The sequence below is a fragment of the Pungitius pungitius genome, chromosome 10, assembly GCF_949316345.1.
Source record: "Pungitius pungitius chromosome 10, fPunPun2.1, whole genome shotgun sequence".
In the NCBI taxonomy this organism is placed as follows: domain Eukaryota; kingdom Metazoa; phylum Chordata; class Actinopteri; order Perciformes; family Gasterosteidae; genus Pungitius; species Pungitius pungitius.
In genome coordinates this window covers 7,286,666-7,310,429 of record NC_084909.1, presented here as the reverse complement: position 1 = coordinate 7,310,429, position 23,764 = coordinate 7,286,666, and the positions used below count along the sequence as shown (strand labels likewise).

General features: G+C 43.8%; 2 protein-coding genes across 4 annotated transcripts; both read right to left on the bottom strand.

Annotated features, from left to right (window-relative positions):
* Positions 1-21: 21 nt before the first annotated feature.
* On the bottom strand, positions 22-18,044 carry cobll1b (cordon-bleu WH2 repeat protein-like 1b). 3 transcript variants are annotated; one of them, XM_037487874.2, is made up of 14 exons: positions 17,531-18,044; positions 17,349-17,429; positions 6,894-7,082; positions 5,894-6,098; positions 5,577-5,802; positions 5,430-5,474; positions 5,251-5,345; positions 4,874-5,110; positions 4,674-4,794; positions 2,954-3,158; positions 2,770-2,858; positions 1,343-2,682; positions 529-678; positions 22-442 (listed from the first exon to the last, which is right to left on the bottom strand). In XM_037487874.2, exons 1-13 carry the CDS (start codon positions 17,593-17,595, stop codon positions 565-567), a joined length of 3,012 nt encoding a protein of 1,003 aa, XP_037343771.2. In that variant the 5' UTR covers positions 17,596-18,044; the 3' UTR covers positions 22-442; positions 529-564. The 3 variants fall into 3 exon arrangements, with proteins under 3 accessions (XP_037343771.2, XP_037343772.2, XP_037343773.2); XM_037487875.2 differs by lacking the exon at positions 529-678; XM_037487876.2 differs by lacking the exons at positions 17,349-17,429; positions 17,531-18,044 and adding an exon at positions 11,675-11,815.
* Positions 18,045-18,096: 52 nt separating this feature from the next.
* Positions 18,097-22,592, bottom strand: slc38a11 (solute carrier family 38 member 11). Its single transcript, XM_037487887.2, has 12 exons — positions 22,498-22,592; positions 22,298-22,415; positions 21,811-21,885; positions 21,593-21,727; positions 21,400-21,465; positions 21,181-21,287; positions 21,024-21,103; positions 20,801-20,871; positions 19,847-20,008; positions 19,633-19,745; positions 19,215-19,346; positions 18,097-19,136 (listed from the first exon to the last, which is right to left on the bottom strand). Exons 1-12 carry the CDS (start codon positions 22,507-22,509, stop codon positions 18,897-18,899), a joined length of 1,311 nt encoding a protein of 436 aa, XP_037343784.2. The 5' UTR covers positions 22,510-22,592; the 3' UTR covers positions 18,097-18,896.
* Positions 22,593-23,764: the final 1,172 nt, after the last annotated feature.

Genomic DNA, 23,764 nt, shown 5'->3' with positions numbered 1-23,764 from the left:
AACTTTAATAAAGACATCGGAAATGATAAAAGCTTTATTCACATCAACACTTGACAGAATGTGTGCTGTGCACATCAGTGTTTTTCTGGATATAGCTTAATCAAAAACGCCTAAAACTTAAATACAGATTTTATATATGGTCTAAGAAGCATTTAAGTACCACCGGTTGGACATGGTCTATCTTATGAATCCAGTATTATTTAGATAATAGATTCCCTAATAATTTATAGAATTGTTCTCATTTAATAAACACACAATAAAACTGAAGCATTCAAATATGCAAGTCAGAGCAAGGGATATTAACCCAAAATCTAATTGTTAATGATCAAAATACATAATTTAAACTGTTGGGGACTACCAAAAAAGGTACAAGACAGTCCCAACTTCTGTGTCATGGATTGAAGGTTTCTGGAAAACTCAAAGCAGACGGGATGAGTTCCTCCTGAAAGAAACAAAAGTACCGGTTCATGCATGTGTTGTGGAAACATTGTCATATCATATTACAATCTGTGTAAAGGATTTGCTTACAGCAGGTGATATATTGTCAGAAGAATTAAGGCACTGCTATGGACTGCTCTTTCCTTCTATATGAGCAATCCCAATAAAAGAGGCCGGCTCCACCTCGACCAGCTGCGGAGTGGAGCCTTTGCCAGCATCCACCACTTTCTTTTTGCCCCCCTGTGATGTTAGAGACAGAATGTATGTATGTAATGAAGACTTACTGTGTGAGACAACAGAAAGAAGGATCCGTTATAGTAAGAGCCAATAAAACAACTATGTCGGGTTCAGCAAAAGTGAATACATCATTTCTACAGGTAAACATTTGTCCGAGAAAAAAATAATTTCCCAAATGCTCACAATGCCCTCTATTTGAAAAAGAAGTACCTTCTCAGCACAGGAATGTAAGGTTAGTCTTTTATTATTTATTTTGAAAGCCAACAATCTTTACTGCATAATGCATACCAAGTGTAATAGGCACTGTAACATGTTTGCCGCATTTAAGAAGTTATAGAGTGCAATTTCATTGGATAATGTAGTTTACTACTGCTAATGCTCAGATAGCAAGGGCTAGCTGCTTGTAATACTTTGCCGAAATGATTCAAGAATTATTTGTTCCCTTTTCAAAACTCATGATAGAAACTTACTCACCATCAGCGCCAAAGTGGTTCAAATCAACTAAAGTACTAGTGGGATCAGTCGAGGTAACTCTTTAACTCTTTGGTGTCTGAGAGCAGCGGCCTAATGAGTGGTCATTTAGGGGTTTAATCTCAATTGAGATATTTTAATCTTTTAATATTTTAAGTATGCTCTCGCTTTTTAAGTATGTTGCATCACAACTCACCTCGAACTGAGATAGTCCTTCCGACCCTACGACCGATGAGCGACTCGTGCTCGGGGAGAAGGGTGGTGAAACAGGCAGGTTGGGCGACGTTGGCCCGCGGGATGAGGACTGGCTCCTCCTCACTGCCGAGGACACCGCCTGGGCGAAGCGGGATGGGGTTGAAGGGGAATACGGCCTCGGGGCTGCAAAGCTCCTTAATTTCTCCAAGCTTAACCCTACGCTCGGTTCTTTAGACGGCAAACTGCTCTGCCTGATCATTCGCACGGTGGCTGCGTTCTTATCGTTCCCCTTCGGGCTCAGGTCAACATCAGCGGCCCCCGTTGTCTCCTCTCGACCCTGCACGGGAGGTGGAAACGGAGGGGGTGGCAACTTTGCTCTCTCTGCACTTCTTTGAGACTCCTTCTGGCCGGGCCGAGGAGTGGCGCCGACATTCTTTTCTGCCGCTGAGGTTACATAATACCCAGGTGGTTTTTTCTGCTGCGCCAAGCGGAAAGAACCGGGTTTAGGTTTAGTTGCAGGTGGAATTTTCATCTCTTTGACTTCTGCCGGTGAACCTGCTTGAGGAGCCCCATTGGCAGACGGTGATATCCTGTCATCTGTTTGCAGTAGTGTTGTTGGTGACGAGGAATGAATGGATTCGTGTATACTTCCATTAATAGTGTCTTGGGTAGCAGCGGTGCTAGTCAGTAACTCTTCCCTGGGTGTAGTCGATGGCAGCTCACTTTTTTCCTGTGAGACTTCCGTCTGTTCCCTCGGCGCTGTGCTCTCCTCCAGCTGAAGGGACCCGAGGTGCAGTCCCCCTTCTGCAGCTTCGGGAGGCGGCTCCAACGTCAAGGCAACTTCAAAGTATCTCAGCTTCTCGAGAGACTTCTGAGGCACGATGGTGTACGTCGTCATCCCCACCTTGGGAACGTAGTCCCTCGTTAGCTCGTTGGAAGGCTTGGGCTTTGGCTCGGAGTTTGTGGCGTAAATAGATGGCGCCTTTGCTGCGGCGGGGGGACTCGGCGCGGAGCCCTGGCATGATGTGGTCTCTGAGGTGAGGGATGAGGCCTGTTTTACGTGTTGTTGTGGGGGCACAGGTGGTGGTGGTGGGGAATCGATTTGCACTTCAGCATGCTCTCCAGCGGGGCGCGATGCGCCGGAGGCCCCCGGGCTCTCCGACCCGTCCGTCTGCTCCCAGTGGGTTACGGCGTGGAGACACGCCGGCGCTTCTGCGTCCTGCCTCACAAGCGGAGGCAGGACGCTGGCTACGGTGCTGCAGTCACCCGCGACACTTTGAGTTGTCGACGCTTCACAGATCGGCTGTTGGCTCGCATTTCCAACTGGACCTGAACCACTATCTGTAGGAAGATATGAGGAAATTAGAAGGTGCAAGATATCCGCTAGACAATATGAACAATACCAATGTAAAACAAGTGTAAACCCACCACTATCTCCCACTCGAGGTGAATCAGTGCCATCAGCTGTCCTCACATCACTCCCAGTCAAAGGATCATTCACTGTGCTCTGCAGTTGACTGTGAAGGTTAAGCAAATACAAGTAGTTAAAGGCATTGCTCGTGCTAATGCTGAAACATGGCTGAGGGTGGAGAAGAAATACTGGAGTTCGTACTCGCCATCTGAGGACAGATCACAAGACTGATCTTCCCCATTTCTCTCCATAGACACCGTGGCCAGTATCTCCGTGTCTTGGGAAGGGGAATGCAACGGAACACCAGCAGACGTGTTGAGGCTGCCGTCCTCTCCCAGAGCATCGTGGGCCTTTAGTGAAACGGTGGTCTCCTCTTGTTCCATAATCTCCTCCAGTGTGTTAACATCTGTAAAACATCATCATAGAAGAAGACACGTAAAAAAAATCAATCACATTGACCAGGCATTGTAAGTAAGATGCTAGGTGATTAGATTGGGAAACTGTATTAATCCCCAGTGGAGAATCTCATCCAACAATAACATTTTTGAGAGTGTAACAATCTTTCAGACAGTTTGAAAAAAAGTTTAAAAGTCCTTTTATGTTATTGTTTTTGTCGATACAGGCAGAAATAATTAAGTGTTCATAAACAGACAAATACTCTCATTGTTCCGAGATTAAGTCATCATTTATCCTTAAGCACATGACAAAGCAGCAGAATTTCTATGCTACCCAAACTAAACTCCTGATTCTCCCTGATCTCAGCCTCTGATCTCTTTATCTACTCGCAGCAACGAGCTGCCGGGGAAACACTGGAGGAAATGATCTTTCTCTGGGAATTGATTGTTTTAAAAGTGGGAGGAAATGGTGGTGTATACATGTAGATAGCAGCAGTAAAAATGTTGATGAAGGCACTATTAAGGAGGTCTGGGAGATTAGGGGGACTAATGCTTATGAAAAGGAGTTGTTTTATTTTGTGAACACTACAGTAAAAGTAAAAATGTACAAATAAAAATAGAAAATGATAGACAGAAATATGAAGCGACAGTAATACAAGGCATAGTATGTTGAATATACAATTGATGGAGTGAGTTTTGCTGGTGGTGCTAAAACGAGTTAAGAAACTTCGCAGAGACGTTAAAGCCTCAGCAAATAAAACCACAAATAAAAGATTGACTGCCATCAAAGGAATGTGAAAAAAAGAGGCTTTGTATGAGTGATCTGTAAAAAGAACTAAAGAAAAGATACAATCTTATGTTCAAGTCTTAATATATCTTTTAGGATATTCTTTGTTTTTTCTTTTAAATTGCTTTGTATACAGGACGGGTGGAGCAACTCCCAAAGGACATTTCAGGGGGGGGGGGCTTAGATGTGTCCAAACAATCACAGGAAAGTAAGTGAGGCAAGTTAATTATTCTCATCAAAGGGAAAATAACAGGGAATTCAGAACCTTGAACAATTTGGACTGTAGTAAGAAGCTGAATAGGAGACTTGATTTCTACCTCAACATGATCCGTGCAACACGTGAAAGATCAAATTAGGTGAATGGAGACCAGAAAAAAACGCACAGGAAGCTCAAGGACTAATGAAATAGGATATTATATTATAAAAACTATTTTGATTAATAACCACCATTTACTTCTCACGGTCCATGTGACCATGTGGGCTGTTTTTCAAATGAGCCACTGTTCCATAATCACCACTAGGAGGCACTACAGTCATAAAAATGCAGTCTTGGACTGCAAAGTTGAACGGCGTGAAGGCAAAGGACACTGGACAAATAATTACAGTACAGGGACTGTGGAATCCTATTTTCACTGCAACAGTAAAACTAATCTAAATTAATGTTTTCATGGAAAATACAGCTGTCCCAATGAATAATAACGAAAAGGAACAAATGTAAACAAAGGCAAACTTTGCGGACCTTCGTCCAGATGAACCGTTTCTTGGACGACAGCACTAGGAGATGTCGGGGGCGGAGGTGCCTTGCGTTTGGTTCTCTTTAACGAAGACTCCGCTGAGGACCCGCGGCTCCAACCCGCCACCTGAGGTGCACACAGAGAATTTAGACGAGTTCCATAACCGACGTGCCTGGACACGGGTCACGCGTTAATATTCACCCACCTGGTCACGGTCAAGTTGGGCAGTAGGCTCAGAGTTAAGCCTCCGGCGAGCGCTGGGGTCGGACGGGCAGCTCTGGGACGCCACGATTGGCGGCGGGGGCGCGCGTCTCTTCTTTGGCGCGTCGGTGGACAGCGTAGGGGAGCTGAACGGGGACGAACTGGAGCTCGGCAAGGCCATGCTGAGAGGTCGAGGCTTGCTCACTAGCACGGGAGACGCTGGGGCACTGGCCGTCGCTGCCTTTAAAGAACAAACATCCAATCGGAACATGATAAGAGGCCTGTTCCCGAACAACATAGTGCAAGTCAGCCAATGGCAAACCAAAGTCAACAAACCTCCCTCTGAATGTTTAAAGTTGCTCTGTGTTTTATTTCTATTACCTGGTCGTATTTCTTCTTGCTTTTTCTGAACTTGCTGAAGAGCCCTTTGTTTTCTTTCTCTTTCTGATTTTTATCCTTGCCTGGCATCACTGCTCCTGAAAAGAAAAAGAAGTAGTAAGACAACATTGGTCGTAAATAAAACTCCTGTGCTGATATCAACGGTACAGTTTATACAGTACCTGCATGCGTCGGCGAGGCTGGACACACTGGGAAGGACCGTTGTCCTGCAAAGCCAAAAGGCAATAGACTTAGCACATATGAGGTGCTAAAATATCATGCCAAATGCAGCAAGCACTGCAAGTTTTTTTAAACATCTCAGTATTTACCTTTAGTGTCTCTTGCATAAACTTCCCTTATTGCATAATCGTTTAGAGAGCTGGACAAGTCCAAAGGGGCCAGTGACTGAACATCTCTCCACAGAACCGTAGTCTCAATGTCAAATTCACATTTGTCACAGATGGCTGGTAGGTGTTCAGCCAGGGGAATGCGAGGGTTAACTCGCAGTATCGTCTTCTGGGTCTGTTTGTAGTTTATCACCATCCGAACCGTTGCCTTTCGGGAATGAAAAAAAAATGTGCCACTTTGATCAAACCCGTGAACTCACTGCGAACGACAAAACGTTGGTGTTTAGACCCTGGCGTACCTCGGGCATCTGAGGACCGGTCTTCTTATTCGTGTCCTCCCCTTTAGGTCTAAGTATGATCTTCTCTGCATCCAGTGTCCCTATGAGAGCGTTGGGCTTGAGTTTGGTCTTGTTCTTGTTGGCGGTGACCAGCTCTAAGGTGTGGCTTGATGGGTTGAGGTGATACTTTGCACAAAGCGTCACCAATAGATCCATCAGGGGTTTGCTGAAAGACCAGAAGGACACGTTTAGCCATAACCAAAATAAGTTGTTGAAAGAAGAAGGAAGATGGTTGTGAGGCGGAATCTGGTTGAGCCAAGTAAAGAAAAATGTCAGAGTTGACACCATTACTACATTCGTTGACTAATCAATGCACCTCTTAATGCTTACAGATATCAGAATGAGTGGAGAATGGTTTTGAACAATATAGAGCAAACGTACAGTAACTTACAGCAGCAAACAGTAGTCGCATGGAGCTTCTCTGACACCGATAATAAAGTTTGAACATAACGCCTTAAACTAAATCCTTAAAACAAAGTGTTAACTCTGTTGTAAAAGGCACTGAGAGAGTTTAGAGGAAGAGAAGATGGTGAAGAATTCAGCGCCTGATCCTCTCATATTGAATTGGTCTCAGTCTTTTCGGTAGAGGCCGAGGTGCAAAAGACACCCAGAAAAGAACATTGTGAGAAAGATAATGATATCTTAAGTAAACTCTGTTGATGGAACGTCTGAACTGAAATGTTGACGAACTGGTATTTAGGGCCGTTGACCTGTAGGTTTTGCAGAGCTAGCTCAAGAAGGGGGAGATTTGTGTGTTTTTTATTGCACCATATCGCATGCAACCAAGAGATGGTATTCAGAAGATGAGATGAACAAGTTATTTCAACCTCATATACATCATTTTGTATGAAGAAATACAATCCATTATATTCCTAGCACAAATATCATTAATTTTTAACTCAGTGTGACTCAGAAATCATGATGTTGTCCTTAGCGTCAATTTTGAGTGTTCAAACTGTACCTTCCATGGACTGTGGTCATTTCTTCTACTCCGCCAGGCAGAACCACAACCAGAGAGAGGTCTGTATCAATGAGGTTCTCCTTCTGCTCCATGGTTAAATGAAGGGTTCCTGGGTACCACTGGCAGAGACCCGGGGAGTCCAGACTTTTCAGTCCTGGTGGGGTTGGTGCTTTGCTTTTGGTCGACACCCTGTAGTTGGACAAAAAAAAAGCATTTCAGCATTTCTAAAAAAAGTCAAGACTATTGCTACGACCCAGTTAATAGTATTAAGATAACGGTGATTGGTTTTTCACTCACGTACATGTAACCCTCTTCCCCCCCTTTATCTCTTTGTAATGGCTTCTTCTATCTCAGACAATTCTCTGATTGAAAGTCAAAGTGCAGCAGGGAGCATGAAAGGAATCCTTTCTTCATCAGGTTTCCCCAGTGAGGCTATTACATGTAGGAGTTCAATTCCCCTTTGCAAACAAGTCACAAGACAACCCAATGGACAGATTTACTCATTGAGCCTGAAGAAATGGCTGTGAATGGACCGCCATGTGAGAGATAAGGAGATAAGAGTTTTCTAAATTGTAGACTGGGTTTTTTGTGCTTATATTGTATGTGTGTTATATTATATTGGGTTTATAATGTAGTGTGTGTTCTTCAGAGTCTGGAGGAAACGCTCTGGAGCTTTAGTGAAGGATTGTTTTTAAGTGTGACTAGCAATACAGGACACATTATAATTGTGAAGGGCGTTTTTGGAGTCAACATTCCTGGAAACTGTGTCAATACAGTGAGGTAGAGAGCAATCGTGTGAGAGTTACAGAGGGACCAGGTATGCGGCACAAAAGAGAGCGATACGAAAAGAGCCCGAGATATTACATCTGACACCGATTTCATTCATCTCAGGATTTTCAGTTTGACAACAATACGTAGTGACGCATCAAGAAATTACACCATGGCTGTAATGTTGCTGAGTAATGAAAAAGGCATGTCTTTAAGCAAAACAAGAAGGATTTGATTCAAACAGAGTCGTCATTGTGAGATTTCAAGGAATGTTACCGTTTGCTTGAAATGAAAAGCTGCAGATCGTACGATAACGAACCAAAGAAAACGCAAGTTCACATCAAGAACGCTTCGGTCAAACTATTCTACCGCGATGTTATCACGTTGCTCAGTGGGCCAAGGAATCAGTCGACCTTTGGAGCCATTCAAGCGGCACATCATTGGGTCTGAGGAGGGACGCAACAGGCATTTGCAGACCCACTGCCATGAATTATAGCCTCCAAAGCCTCTGGTGGGGGCACAAACAGAGGAATCCCAGCAATGCAAGGCCACAGGCTGCACCGAGGCACGTCTAGCGAGGGATTATTAGTCTTGCTAGGGGGCCGGCTGTCCTTAAAGAAATAAAAACACAAGACGGCTGTATAGTGGTTTTAAATATTAGGTATTCTGCCATGATCGGGCAGAATCAACATTCATATTTCTGTTTGTGGCCGCCCATGAAAAGTTTTATTTTGTAGAATCATTGAATACGTTGACTCCCTCAGAAAAAAAATGGTGTATTTGCACCCAATGGAGCTTCAAAGCTCCTAAATACATGTCTTCAGGGTGGTAATTATGGAACAGTATCAACAAAGCACACCTTTTTTTTATACATGCTCACACTCAGGTAATGCATGGAGGGGACTTTACAGAGAGAAGGGGTCTGTGCATTTGATTCATATGAACAATAGCACTTTATTCTGACTGAATGAATGTATGAATATATACATGCGTTTCTTTGTAGGCTTTAGAGAGTTAATGTGTTTTAGGCGACTTCATTTCCGGGACTCATGAGAAAATCCTGAGGGAACTTTAATAGCAACTTGTTCTTGTCTTAAGGGCAATGCTTTTCCTGTTTGGCAATGTCCTTTTCATGTAGACAAGTACCTTTACATTGTAGCGTATTTGCTCATTTTTCCGCGGTTCTACAGTTGTGTGCTTTTATAAATACAATGAGGACGATAAGTGACAAACTACTATGGGGGACCGTGTTGTTTTCTGACAGCTGACAATGCAACACACAGCTCACTGGTGAACGAGTTTAACAATTTCCAACAACAAGACAACTGGCACAATGATTTGACAAAACTACAAGAGGACCCGAGGTAGCTATAAAATAAACAAGCAACAGGCAGTGGGAGACAACAGAAACACACGTATTTATCTGTTCATCTTTAATAATAATGGTGCCCGGATGATAAAGCTCACGGGATGTTGTTCAGACATCAACAAGGAAAACTAAATGATATACTGCGAACTGTTTACGTTGTTGATTCTCTTCTGGTGTGTGACACAACCCCCTCCTATGAAAAAGATATATATATATACATATTAAAAGAAACAAATGCAAAGTGAGTTCAACTGCTCACCTCCCTCCTTGGAAACCCTTGATTGGGTTGAGACCGCCAAATCCAAAATGTAGCCTAATCCATTTGTTTCTGTGCGAAGCCCTTCCTAACTTCTTACCAGCTACTTTCAAAATAGATCTAAAATGATGGGATTGTGTCTGTTAAACTGAGGAACCTTTGTGAGACGATCAATATTGCCCGTAAACATCTTTCAACCAATAATGTCAACTGATAAAGTATTTATTTGTCACCGAGTGCATGTGAGCGTATGAGAGCATGGGTGTTTGGACTCGTGCATTTGCTGATATGCGTTTCTGTTATGGGAGTGGGGGGGGGGGTTACTGATTGTATATTAATATCCATGTCTGGATCTATAAATGTTTGTGTACCTCTGCTCCTTGACCAGCAGATTTTGACCTATCGCGGTTGATGCCGTTTACCATGACGTAGATGATCACCTCTTTCTTCAGCGGACGTTAATCAAACTTCTTCTTCTTGGCTCATTCTTTTGTTGGTGGTGGTTGCTGGCGATGAACTAGAGTGAGAAGTGAATAATGCACTTAATGTGGCGCGTGCACCGCGCCAAGAAGGCCCCTGTGTGCCGACGTGTTGGGCATAAACAACGTTTGAAGGCTGTCTGGGTCTAGCAGCGTGTTGAGTTTTCATTTAGGTGAAACCCGAAATAATTTTGTTGGGACTGATCTGGAGGACATGTTTAAACGGAGAGTTAATGACCCTATCTGCCTGTCAACCTTAAACGTTTAAAACTTCTGAACCTCAACTGATCAGTTTAGCGAGGTGAGGAGAAGCAGGGAATCAACAGACTGAAGTGTCATGTTAACCCAAAACAGTCACAGTGTAGTCTCTGGTGGGTACAAAGTCCTGATTTCATGGTTGTGTATTTAGCAAAGGAGACCGTAATCTTTCCACATTTTATCCTTTCACACACATTTCACACACGCACTAAGAACGCAGCATTGTGAGTTAGAGTTCAATTGATGCAACTGTCGTGTGATTTTTCTGCCGGAAAGGCCAAAATATACAAAAGCTGGGCCTCAGGGTCAGCCCAGTTTATACAGCTGTGTCATCAGCAATTTCATGGAGACACCTCCAGCAGGTGACAGATACGGACACACAGGCCGGTTTGTTTGGGCCATTCCAGGCCGGTGTTTTTTATTTTTTTATCAGAGGCAAAGGGTGCTGCTGAATGAGAAGAGACGTGTTGAAGCTTGACTCTGCTGATGCCTCATTCACATGGTTTCCCCTTGGCGGCCTGACACTCACAAACAAGCCCATTCAAACCCACAGGACATGCTTGAAAGACGTGATCATCACAGAAGGCCAGGAAATAACAGGCCTGCTGCCATTGTGCCATTTGTTAGGTTTGGAGTCCAAACTAAATATACACTCCATGCTATGATGTTATGTTATGTTGAGTTTAACTCAATCTCTCATCCATTTGTGATGAGAATACATGGAATGCTTCAAACAGATGTCTGGTGCTCTCGTTCACACCTGTGGATAATTGTGCAGGGTACCTTGACACAGTATGCGGGGAATGCTAAAATCAACTTGATTAGGTTTCGTTTTTAACTTCTGCTGACTCAAAACCATGAAAGGAAAACTAAAAGCCAGATGTTGCTCTTTAAATAAAATAAATACTTCAAGTACTTTTGCTTGTGCTTCTGTGTGAACACCACGTGTGTGACTGAAAATGACAGAGGGGCACAGAAGAAAGAGAAAGTTTGACAAAGGGGTGGAAATATGCACCCTTTTGTAAAAAAAAAAAAATCATAATATTGTCAACCAGCTGAAAGAGGGAATATCCAAATTCCCTACATTCCATTCCATTTTGTTCCAGCTGGCATGACTTTTACCAGAAACATTTTGGTTGAAATCAATTTCCACCCTATCAATTAAAATCCCTTCAGGCATATCACGGAGGGAATGCTGCAATGAGCAGGTGGGAGCAGCCCAGAGAGGAAACCAGGCCGAAGCATTGGTAGGAATTTGACTCAACTTTCAGGTTGCGAGGAGGTGGAGGGTTAGCGGAAACGTCCATTGCAGTACGTTAGTTACCAGCCCAACACGACCTTCGTCTGACTTCACCTGAACGGCATACAATGCAGTGTAATAAAGAGCAACAATTCAATGCTGCAGTGGTGAAACCCTCCCAGAACTCTGGCGGCAGCGATTCACTGGCTGTGCACTACGCGCTCAAACAGGCCCAACACACCTTTCCACCCTCAAGTCAGAACGCAAACTGTGAGCGTTCTGAATGGAAACACTCGGTGCACAAATACAACATGTCAAAGTCCTCACGCACACTTTCTACGGTGAGCTCTGCTGTGCTGGGGGAACATGACGCTGAAATAACCAGAAATGACAAGAGCAGGTGTGACAGACCTGCTTTTCCTCCCAGTTTGCAAACACGGCCGTCCGGGCTCCTTCGCCTGAGGTTGTCTCAGCTCAAACTACTTCCATCCTGCCGGGCATCTCCCACGAGTCGTCAGACGGACTAGACTCTATCAGCACAGCTTCAAAAAGGGGCCTACCTTTATGCCCCGCCCCAAAGCTGTGACATCAGAGGTCTGTCCCCTCTACCTAAATCCTGGCTAACCCCCCCCTCGCTGCGGCTCTGAAAGCTCACAGTGTGTAAGTGCACTCCTCCTCCTCCTCCTCCTCCTCCTCCTCCTCCTCCTCCTCCTCCCCCCCCTCCCCGCGCACGCGGTCATGAGCAGAAAGGTAAGCAGCTTTGCCTCCCTGTGCAGACAGGAACCTGTGGGCGGGGCCAGTGGAGCGAGGACGCGCTGCACCTCAGGGACCAAATCCAACAATGAATATGCCGCCTCGATAACCTTGTTTAGTTTTACATTCTTCATGATGGTCAAGGTGAGCCACCAAGACCAGACGGACCGGCTAGAGCACTTCCCCCCCACTACCCCCCCATCCCCTGATCTACCGCGGTGCTTCCCCTGTGTTTTCGCTTCGTCACGCGGGTCGACTTCTCACAGCCACACCTTACTTCTACAGAACTGACTCATCCAATAATTACAGAGGGAGGCTTGACGGTTGAACACAATGAAGACAATAGCGACAAACAAATGCGTGATACACACGTCCTAACGGTGAGCACTGGCGCACATTTGGACTGTGACGAGTGAACTGCTCCTGCTGGTGAACTTGAGTCAAAATAGACTCAACGACTCTGGGCAGAAATGTTGTAATGGCTAAAGCCAAAAAGCTGTCAGTCTCAAAAATTGAAAAGCAAAGCCAACTGTACACCGACTGGTACAGAAGCAATAACTCTAGACTTTCCAATTGTGAAATAGCCGGCGCTCGTTGGCAGCGCGGTATCAGTAGCCCCGAAACTTTCACTTAAGAATGTGCGGCCCGTACCACAAGCACAAGCAGGCGATAAGGAGGGGGGGGGAGTGGTGAATCGAGAGGTTAGTGAAGGAGCAGCACAGAGAGGGTGGAGTCAAACATAAGGAGGGCGGGAGGGGGGGGGGGGGGGTTATTTCCCTGAGGAAAGACAAAACACAGGGCCACAGCCACAGCTGAATCATTTGGTGAGAGGTCACTCACAGTAAACAAGGCTCTGGAAAGGCCATTACTTCAGAAGCAGTGTGGGATGGAAGGAGATCAGGGAGAAGAAAAAAAAAAACAGGGACCCTATGAGAACTTCCCACTTCCTATGTGTGTCGTTTGTTATTGAAGGGAAAAAACAAAACCTCTTTTCCCACAGCATCATTAGAAGAACTTGGACATTATTGGCTTTTTCAGAGCAGCAAGTAACATCTGTTTGAAGGGATTCCCTCAGTATCATCGCCACACCGAACCCCCCCCCCCCCCCTCCCCTCCCTCCCTCCATCTCCACCACTAAACTGCACGTTGTGCATCGCTGAATGCTAAAGAAGATCCAGTAAGTAAGATGCCCGGGTGTTAAGATTTGAGATTACATGGGGTTGATCTCTCAGTTCTCTGAACAATGCCTGCAAACAGCAGATGTCGTTCTGCTCGGCGAACCAGCGGCCGCTTCGGCACATTACCCTCAACTTATCTCAGAGCCGCTCCAATCTGTTTACTCCAAAACATTTCACTGACCCAAACATGCATACATGCGTACGTATAATGTGCACAAAAGAGATACGGTAATCATCTCCGTAGCTTCTGAGAACTTCAAATTTGGGTGTTTTGAAGGAGTAAGAAAGAAAAAAAAACTTGGTGAGAGGGAAGGCTCCCCCCCTTGCGTCATAATTATAACTATCACACTGCATTCTTTCATGTGAAACAAGGCACCACTGTCTGCACCGGGGCATCTTTGTAAAAGGCCCAGCGGCACGCTCTACCTCTTCTGCTCATCACATGAGCCTGAAGTTGCTAAAAAGGGGGAGACTGCAAACGGTAACACTGCACTGAAACTGACCCATTTAGTGTCTCATCTTCGTTGCTAATACAGAATAATCATTGTTGCACAAACTTCATTCCATCTTAGTGTCTTAAGAGTTACACCCAGTCTCACATTCAACCTCCAGGCAAGAACAACATACATGTTGTGACATTTTCCTTTAACTTTCTTCCTGAAATGAATTAGTGGCCTGTATTCACTTCAGCTAAGTTGCCTGTGCGTCTGTTCCTCTTTACAGCGTCGACCAACCTCTGAAGATCCATTGCAAATATAACCGGAAAAAAAAGCAGGAACACAGAGTCATGGTACTGAATACTGAATCACAGCTGGAATAGAAACAAAGTCACGCCAGCTCTCATACAAAGTGAGTCTGTTTGCATTGGTGTAAATATGTTCCCCTCAGGTGACAAAAGTCAGTAAATAATGCTCGTCAGTTTTCTGACCCTCATCTTGAAGTGAGCTTGAGAGGCATTTTCACCTTTCCACGTTCTTATTTCAAAAGCATGCAAGATATTGAAAATATATTTGATTGATTTGCTGGTTGGTTTTAACTCTGTCGGCTCATTAAATTGGACATTTTCCTCTTCACGTTGTTTTGAACTCTGCACCGTTTTCAATGTCGTTTGTGTTTTATGAGAAAGAGATTTAAAATCTCACTGGCATTAACTAAACAAAGGTTAAACAAATAAAAATATCCTAATTGAAACCGCTGCCTGTTTGTCTGTAACACGCCGTGGAGCGTGTGTTTGTTAGAAGACGATCCGTTTTATTACATCAACAGGTCACGTCATATTATGCAAATCAAACAGGTGTCACATTTGAATAATATAAAGATTGCGATTGAGTCGTAGTGCAATCGTTTAAATGCACAAAAACACCTGGTTTCACACAATAGTAGGACCCTATGCATGGTGATAGTGCCATCTAGAGCGCCAGGTCCAGGTGCGCAATGTTGTCATCCTAACCACTCCGTGTTTCCCTATATTGGTGGGAACTTGGATTCAGGGTGGTTTGATAATCAACAAAGTCTCGTTTTGACAGACCTGCAGTAAACTCAAACAATGCCATTCATGACTGGCTCGGCCTTTTTCCTATAAATATCTCCTCCAAAACAAACCAAACACTGATAATGGAGGTCAAGAAAATCAAAGCAATTCGCTCCTTGGTCCCGTCTAATGTCCGAATGTTATTGGAGATAAGTAAAAGTTCCTACTCAGAACACACAAAGGACTGATTCAAGTTGGGTCATTCAGAATGTCACACAGGCTGAGAGTGGGAGGCTTCCAGCTGTTAAGCCCTGGAAGAGTGCGCAACAGAAACAAAGAGGGCCCACGGCTCAATTTCAGGCCAAAAGCTATTGAAACGGGCTGCTGTGCAACACCAATACTACATAAATGCATTATCATGTCTTACTGTCTAAGAGATAAATAGAGGAAAAAGAACAGTAGCAACCAACAAAGATATTTTCCAATCCAGTGAGAGGCCTTCACTGGTATTCACGGTCAGTGCGTTGGCACTAGTGGGGTAACAAAGACTCCCCATTATTCCCCCCCCGTCCCCGTGGATGTTAGACATATTGTCTGTTTTAGCCCTGTGAGGCGGAAAGCTTCCATAAAATATATCCCAGAATTCACAAACACACACCAGCTCACTGACGGGACCAGCTATGCTTGGGCATTAATGCTCATTTTCCTCTCACTTTATGGCGTTTGGTGGGCGGATATCCTTGAATGACATCCTTTATCTTGCTTTCGCAGCACTGAACTGATCCGAGTGGGCTCCCTGGAGGCAGCACGGCGTGTAGACTAAGAAACGGAAGAAAGCCTTGTTGTTGTTGTCGTCGTCGTCGTCTTGAGGAGAATACGCCGCTTCTAAGGCTGCGGTGCACTTGGGAGGCCTCGCGATTTGTGTCCACCTCGCCTTCGGTGGCACACTAGTTGTTGTGAAACGTTACTTATGTGTTCAACTGGACGTGCCCACTCGCTTCCCCGGTGTCTGCGTTTGGCTTTTCATCCGCAGGCCCACGGGAACAGCTGTGCCCCTCGGACCGCCCGCATGTCTGGAAACAGCTGTGGGGATTCACAATACCTTAACCAAATCCACACGCTGCCCTGAGGAAAGCCAGCTATGTGAGATCACGGTTTAAGGCGTGTCCAATTAGCTTTGAGCAGCACTCTCTGAGACTTAAGGCTGAATTGATGGGATTTGGAACCATTTCGTGTTGAGTGTTTGAGTTTTGATTAGATACGTTTTTAATGACTCTTTTCTCAAAGAACATAGTAACAACAGAGCAGAATCATTTTGTCGAGAATACCACGCGTCAGACTGACCCCGTGTGCACAGCCGGCCCACCGGTTCTGTCAGTATTTTTCATAACAAATGTAGCGTAGCTTAGGAGAGAGGGGAGGGGTGAGGAGGGGGTGGGATGGGGGGGGGGGGGTCACATGAAGTCTTCACATCTGACTGCATTTGAAGAAGTGAGCAAGTTTACTGGCTCCAACTATAAGAAGCCACAAATAAGGCTGGGAACATGTGTGCCCCTCTTCCCCCCCCGGCAACTTAGAAGTATAAAAGAGTGCGGTTTGCTTTTCCAAATAAATGTCAAACTACGGAGAGACTTCAGTTGTCCGTTGCCAAGGCGTGTGGCCGTGCTCCTGGATTACACCAGGCTTGGGAAATATAATAATTAGTCACACCAACGAGAGGTTTTTTTTGTTGTAAAATACACATGATGATGTGCTTGAATTCTACTTTTTTTTTTTACAAACAAGGAAACTACAATGCGACTGGAAAGTTTGCATATGGCTATTTTAAAAATATGGGTACTGTCACATGTTCCAGTTCTCCATCGAGTCTTTAATTTAAATTTCAAAGACTCAACAGATCTCCTGTGCTTAGCAAAGGAGTGAGTGGTGACTCTGTAAGAAAGCTCTGGAAAATCACCCTCCTTTTTTTTTTTTTTTTTTTTTTTTTTAAGGGCTCCATCCACTGAAATTTAAGCAGCTGACATCATCTCAAAGTGCCTGAACCAAAAGTGGTTCCATCATGTCATATACTCACAGCAATTTTTAATATGGCTTTCTCGGACTATCGAACGTGATGAATCTAACACGAGTCTACATTGAATGTCGGCTTCGAGTCGAACGAACGCCTCGATTTCCACAAGAAAATACGATGGACAGGCTCATCGGCGAGTCCCAATGTTTTGGCCTGTAAAATACTTCCCATGACCTCTACATGTGGTCAAGGCAATTTCTCAGTACATCCCTGAGAGCAGGAAATGAGGATAGTTCAAAGGTGGAAAAGTCTACAACAACTGTTACTTCACAGAGATGCACTGAGTGAGGCGAACGCATAATCAAAGTTGCATTATTTATACTTTCAGATGCTGGTAATTATTGTGTCACCTCAGGGTGTCATGGGTGGAATAACAAATACTTTACCGGTTATATATATATATATATATATATATATATATATATATATATGTTACTTTGAGGACAATGCTCAAATGGCTCAAATAAAAGATACAAAAAGACTGTTATTATTTCTGAAATGTCCCGTAGAAACAGGCTGGTGGAGACACATGTCCCTCGTGGGTCAAAGGGGGGTTTTGTCCATGATTGACAGATACAACGCATAGTGGTGTCAGCTGGTTAATGTACGTACCTCAGACCCGAGCTCCGTGGAGGGGGCTGCGATCCACGATCAGCCATGACTAAACTCATCGGCTTTACCAAATCGCTGCGACTGGTCAAAAAAACAAAAAAAAAGGCACAGTTCATGTGAACAAATCTATGTCCTCACACTCACCGCGATGAAGGCTGTACTCTTGTTTGTACTCTTCTTACCTGCTGGTTTTGGAGTGATGCAAACTGGAAAATACTGAAATATGGGCGATTCCACATGAGGTCATCGGGTTGTTTTAGTCATATGAATCTTTTTTCCATCTTTTCTTTCTGGAAATACGTTCAGGCGAGTCGACGTGCCATGTCTCACCGTGAATGCTGCTGCTTCTTCGACGCAGTCTTTTACGTGGAAAATGGGTCGAATTCCACTTCTAACACATTTCGTTTGGATAAATGATCCATGTGAAAGCGCCGACGTTTTCTGCTCAATTGCTCCCGTGTCGTCCCTTTTTCACAATTAAAAAAAAGCGCGACGTCTGGCACATCTTAACGCGCACTTTGCCAACTCCTGTCCGCACATCCAAAACACTCCACGGTCACGTTTGGCTGTAAAAAACGGGGCGTCTCTCGGATCCACCGAAGCGCCGCCACTCGCGTCCAGTGCCATTCAGAGACAAACAAGAAGCCCGACACCACACAGGCACAGCTCCTTCTTTCTCATGGTTTGAAATAAACTGCACCAAAACACGAAGGATGTTTTTTTGTTTTGTTTTGTTTGTTGTTGTTGTTTGCACTTCCTTTTAATAAACATGGTAGATTGTCTACAGCGACATCGTGTGGTTGAATATCGAAACAACCGTTTCCCGTTCACAGTGTCATACACGTCGTTCCGGATTATGAATATCAAGTCAGACAATTCATTAACACATTCACGTGTAATTTCTTAATAAAACGTAATAGAAACATCAACATTACAGTCATATGGTATATAGGAAGGGGTGTAGAAGGTAAATAGTGCGGTCAATAATATAATAGCACCAGATCATTAGTGAAGCCTGGCTTTTGGGTTGGTCGGGATGACCTGGTTTGAGTTACATATCACGTTTGCTTCTCAAAAATTATAAAATAGATGTTTTTCTAGACTGTCATTGTGTTAACATTGAACTGGAGGGCACACTCAAACTGTGAAATAAGACAACACAGTCCGTTTTTTGTGGGCTGCCTGGAAAAGAAAACACGTTATCTACCAAGTAATTCTGATTTAGCGCCCCTTCCTTTGTCACATGTCAGGTATGCCTCAGGTCACATCTTGAAGCATCCGCCGCTAGAATGCAGCGTTTACGACCGAGGTCTAATACAGGGAAATTCAGATGGACGGTGTACGTGGAAAAAACTGTTATTCTTGAGCCTGAGTGATCCTGATCAAGTAGAAACAGAAAATATAAAAGTGAACATTGTATGTTCATCTTTAGACTTCCGCTAGTTGGAAACCACATTTAAAAAAAAGCGCCCTAGAGCCAAAAGAAAATGTCCAAATTTTGCCTCTAAAGTGTTAAAAAGTGGAAGAGGATGAAATATCCGTTGAGTTTCACGCTGGCGGCACAGTGTCAGTGACATTGGCCTCTGCGCAGTAGAACATCTCCAGGCCGTGTGAGCAGTCCTGCGGGTAGAGGCTTGTCATGATCAAACCGGTAATCATCACAAACAAGCCAACCAACATCAACATGGTGGGCATCAAGTTCTCACTGTGGAACCAGCGTCCGGGTGAGACTTTGAGGAAGCACGCGGATGGAATGATGAAGATCAGAGGTGTGGCGCTCAGAACGCCCTGGACGGAAGAAGAAAATTACGGCATTAGCATTAAAAAAATGTTACATAAATGTAGAAAGGAAGCAGGGCCGCTTACATTGAGCTCCAAAACGACGCCCAGGCAGTCATAGGCCAAAGATATCGATGCGCAAACGGCAACTATGAGAAATGTTATTGCCACATGTTCCAAATTTGAAAGATCCCGACTGCAGAAGACCTTGGATAACACCTGAGAAGACACAAGAAGAGAGAGGGGGTTCTGATGCGCACATTTTCTTTGTCATGGGGAGGAAGCCGGGGGGGGGGGGACACTCCTTCTACAAACCGACATGCTGCTACCCTCTGAGCGGCTGCGCTAAAGCGCTTGAAGAGTGAAGCGGCGAGCTTTCCTCCTTCATTTGGTCACAAAGCCACATCTTTGAGTCAAACCCTCAGAAGGACGCCGTCCCGAACACATGTAAACGTTTAACTGGTAAATTCTTAGGCTGGAGTACGAGAAAAGATCATTTATTTACCTCCCGTGTAACGAAACACTCCAGTGGAAATGTGGTCATAATGCTGAGGCCAAAACAGAAGCGACCAAATGTTGCCAGGTTATCATTTCTGCAGTAGTTCTCAAATATGTCTCCTAAAAAAAAGGAAAAAAGGGTGGAAATATATGATCTTAAACATACATTTACGACATCAACCGGAGAGGCGTGTGGTTTGCTATTCTCTAATACCGCTTACCTTGTGTGTATCCGGTGAAGGTGGTGTAGCCGGCAACGGCGAACGCGGCGCTGACGACTAACGCGGAGCCCACGGACACGTGGGTGATCCGAGTCCAGTTAGCCAGCGTCGGCTGCTCCAGAGAACCGTAGATGAGAAAGCTGTTGTGGTGGCATATGAAAGCTGCACAGACACACACGGGCAGAACATTAACACACACACACATACATAATAACACAAATCTTGCTGATAACACCAGTTTGAAGGAGTTTCCTTCAATGTTCCTTTAACTCTGAACACTAGTTTTAGTTGGTACCTAGGCTCGCCTGAGAAGGCCTTTTTCCTGACTGCAGATCGGATTTGACGGTGACCCTTTAAGACTGAGACGATACCAACGACGCCTGTCTTAACTCGGGTTACGCAGCACTTTAGTACCCAAGTACATTGCTTCCCCCACAGCAGTAATAGATATTCTTGTCAAGGCACTCGATTCAAGGCCAACATTTACACCACGATGTGTGTAAAGGACTTTGTGAACTAGTCTCACTCATGGGCAGCGTCTCATTCAGGAGCAGATTACATCAGGGTTACTCTGAATGGGGGAGATTGTTTTCTCTCAGGCCTTTGTTTTTGTGGGCATCGGGTTTGATCACAGCTTCAGGGAGAATTGCTGGAATCAGGATTCCAAGTAAAATATTGCGCTCAATATAGAAAAACAACCCTTCTGCACCGGTGGATGAAACACTATTTGATCTTGTTTTCCCTGGTAACAGGAACAGGAACAGGAACAGGATCCCTTTCTTTCTTTGTGCATACATTTACACATACGTTTTTTTTTTGGATAATGTGCCTTTGTTTAGTTGCATCAAACATTGAAATGTGTTTTGTAGCCATTTTGGTGTGTGGTTCTACACAATATTTTTAGCAGGTACTGTTTTTTGTTCTCAGTCATCGGCATCATGTAGACAAACTTACCAAAAGACATCACACCAACGGCTTGAATTGCATTCCACTTTGCAAATACCCATGCGTTCTCTGTAGGGGGGCTGTAGAGAGTGAGACATTCAGCCGTCAATGAACACAGAAACACAATATTATGTTTACTTAAATTCATTAAAAAAAAACAGTGTTTCACACAGAGCGATCATTTCCATTATAAACACTATGGACTAGGAGGTTGCTGAATATTCATTCGTACATTTGGGGTCCAAGGGTAGCTGCTCTGATGATTACAATGATGAGGATGGTAAATGTCAGCACCATTGACAAGAAGGACACCTGGTAACACACAGATTTTTTACAGGCATCTTTAAAAAACGAAAGGACGATGACAACCGTGAAATGATGAAACTCACCTTCCCGAGTTTCTCTATGTTTCGATAAAGTGAAAGAGGCAGTGTGAACAGAAGGGTTGATAACAAGATCACAAAGTGACGCTCGGCAAGTATGTGATCTGGACCCACTGTAAGCACAACACACAACAAAGCACATCTAAATCGTAGAGATATTCACAGAATATGTTAATATGTGAGATTTACTGCAGAGAAGATGGGTTTGCATGCAGCATACTCTACCTCCTGGTATTCTCTGAAATACTTTGGTCAGCGTGTCACCGATTGTGATGTTGTAGCTAATCATAGCTGAGGAAGACAGCAAAGCCGAAGCGTCATTCTAGTAGTCATGTCGGTAGTATTATTTAAGACCGAACTAGAAAATAAACAGTGTAAATATTTAACTTTGAATTATTGCAGTCATTAAAAAACTCACCAATGAAAGGATAAAGAAACTGCAGCACAGATAAAATCAGAAAGCCAGGGAAACCAAATGTGCTCTGCACCAGTGACTGATAACTGCTTGTCCCGGTCAGGTTGCCTCCTTTAATCAGTAAGATGATGGAGTAGTCTGCAAGTGAATGCAAACATAATATAAATAGTTGGCTCATTACATGAATCCATGCCTCAATCATGGTTTTTTTAGACACCCACCTGTAATAAATCCAACTACTAGCAACAGCAGAAGGCCAAAGGAGAGTCCCGCCTGGTTCAATGCGTATGGTAAGCCTTGTCAAAAGAAATAAGCACATACATGACAATAAGACCGAAAGTGTTGTTGTACCTTTAAGCAACAAATGTTACAGTTAAGCTACCACCAAATCCCTAAAATGGAGAAGGAGATGAGGCTTTGTTGTTGTTGTTGCTTTTTCGACCAAGGTCCTTTTTTTACTAGTTTTAAGGACTGAGGCATTTTTTGAGGATGAAAGAGTTAATAAATGGGGGTCAACCGGCGGCAGTCATATGATGCTGAGGGTTTTCCACTGCAGTGCTTAAATATAATGAAAGCTTATCTTTGTTGCACAAAAAATACCATTACATCATTTAACTGAATAATCTAAACATTACGAGTGTTAGTGAACAGTTTTCATTCATACAATGGATTGCACATAATCACATGGTAATTGTGAAATCGATTTACCTATTACTCCAGATCCTATTATGGAATTGATGAAATTAAAAGACGCAGACGTCATTGAACTTATTGGCTCTCCAGAAGCTTTTTTGGGAACCAATGTGGCCCCTTCTTCACTGATTAACTAGAAAAATAACAACCAGAGTTATTAGAAACAAAAGAAAACTGTTGGCAGGTTATCCGTGTCCTACAACAGCATCACTTACCTCATGAGCCATGTTGAGCACCCGCTGGTCTTCCTCTTTGTCCTCTCAGTGTTTCACACTCACATGTTTGCAGTGTGTCTGCAGACTAAGTTAAGATGCGTGCATGTAAAAAAAAATAATAATCCTGTCGAGTGCACATAAGTCTTTAAACATCTCAGCAGCGCCCCTGCTGGTCGTATGATTATTCTCTGGCTTTAAATCGGCGCTTCTGAGCTCCTCCCCCGGAAAAAAAACCCACGGACACTGTGTGACCAATCACAGAGCAGGCTTCTTTGTTCAGCACTAGCAGAGCATTAGCATGCATTATGTATGTTGAACTATGCCTACAAGATATATATAGGTTGTCTTCTTGCAAAGACTTGTCTGTCCCTATGCAGGCCTAATTGTCTCCCTGGTGTTTTTCACATTGACTGCTGAAGCTGATTGGACATGTAGGTAAATGGAATTTAGTGTGTTCCATTTTTAAATGATAAATATTATATTTTTAGAAACAATGCACATTCTTTCCTTGGATAATCAACACCTACAGAACACTTATATACAGAAGCAATAGTCACAATGAAAAGTGTAGTCTGTGCGTAAGGCCTTTGACAAGTGCTCCCCCTCTTAAACAAGTGAAACCTGAATGTGATGCTGACCAGAAGATGTGTAGTACATACTGACTTTTACAAAACCTGCTCTTTTACCACTGCAGCAGACAGGTGCTTATGTAACTCACTTCCGGGGATTGTTTGTACCCCGGCAGTCGATGCCAAAATATGTCGTGACACATTCAATCCAATTAGGAATTAAAGGACTTTTCTGCAAAGCTGACGAAAAAAGAACCTTTTTCCAAGGACGGAAATGATTAAAGGAAAAGGAAAGTTGCAGAGATATAATATACGGTGAGAAATAAAGAACATTTTCTCTTGTTGAAAATTGTGGACATTCATTTCAATTTAGGTTTCTTACAAAAAAAAGTAAAAAACATATTCACGTTACATTGACCACCATCAGAAATATATGTGCTCATTCAGACATTGGTTAAGTATAATCAATCTATGCAGTACTATAGTATTCAATTCACTGGTTACAACACATTATGTAGTAGTGAGAGCATATATACGGTCCTTTGAGGTGTTTTTCAATGTACACTGTAGTACTGCTTCATTCATTCTTTATTCATCATTTGTTCTACATCTCAATACAAGGTCATTGATAAGGGATTTTGAACAGTTCAACATAATACGACTTCATTACGACCTAATTCGGCTCGGATTGGATTCAT

Bases quoted from the DNA above. Each gene is read 5' to 3' on its own strand.
- cobll1b (XM_037487874.2), bottom strand. From the start codon at position 17,595: ATGACCTCATGTGGAATCGCCCATATTTCAGTATTTTCCAGTTTGCAT. The intron at 6,099-6,893 runs GTACAGTTTGAA...CTGGTCTTTCAG, and splicing joins ATGACCACAGTCCATGGAAG to CAAACCCCTGATGGATCTAT. The intron at 5,346-5,429 runs GTACTGTATAAA...TTTTCTTTTCAG, and splicing joins AGCCTCGCCGACGCATGCAG to GAGCAGTGATGCCAGGCAAG.
- slc38a11 (XM_037487887.2), bottom strand. The intron at 21,288-21,399 runs GTAGAGTATGCT...TTGTGCTTACAG, and splicing joins ATTTCAGAGAATACCAGGAG to TGGGTCCAGATCACATACTT. The intron at 21,104-21,180 runs GTGAGTTTCATC...GTGTGTTACCAG, and splicing joins ACATAGAGAAACTCGGGAAG to GTGTCCTTCTTGTCAATGGT.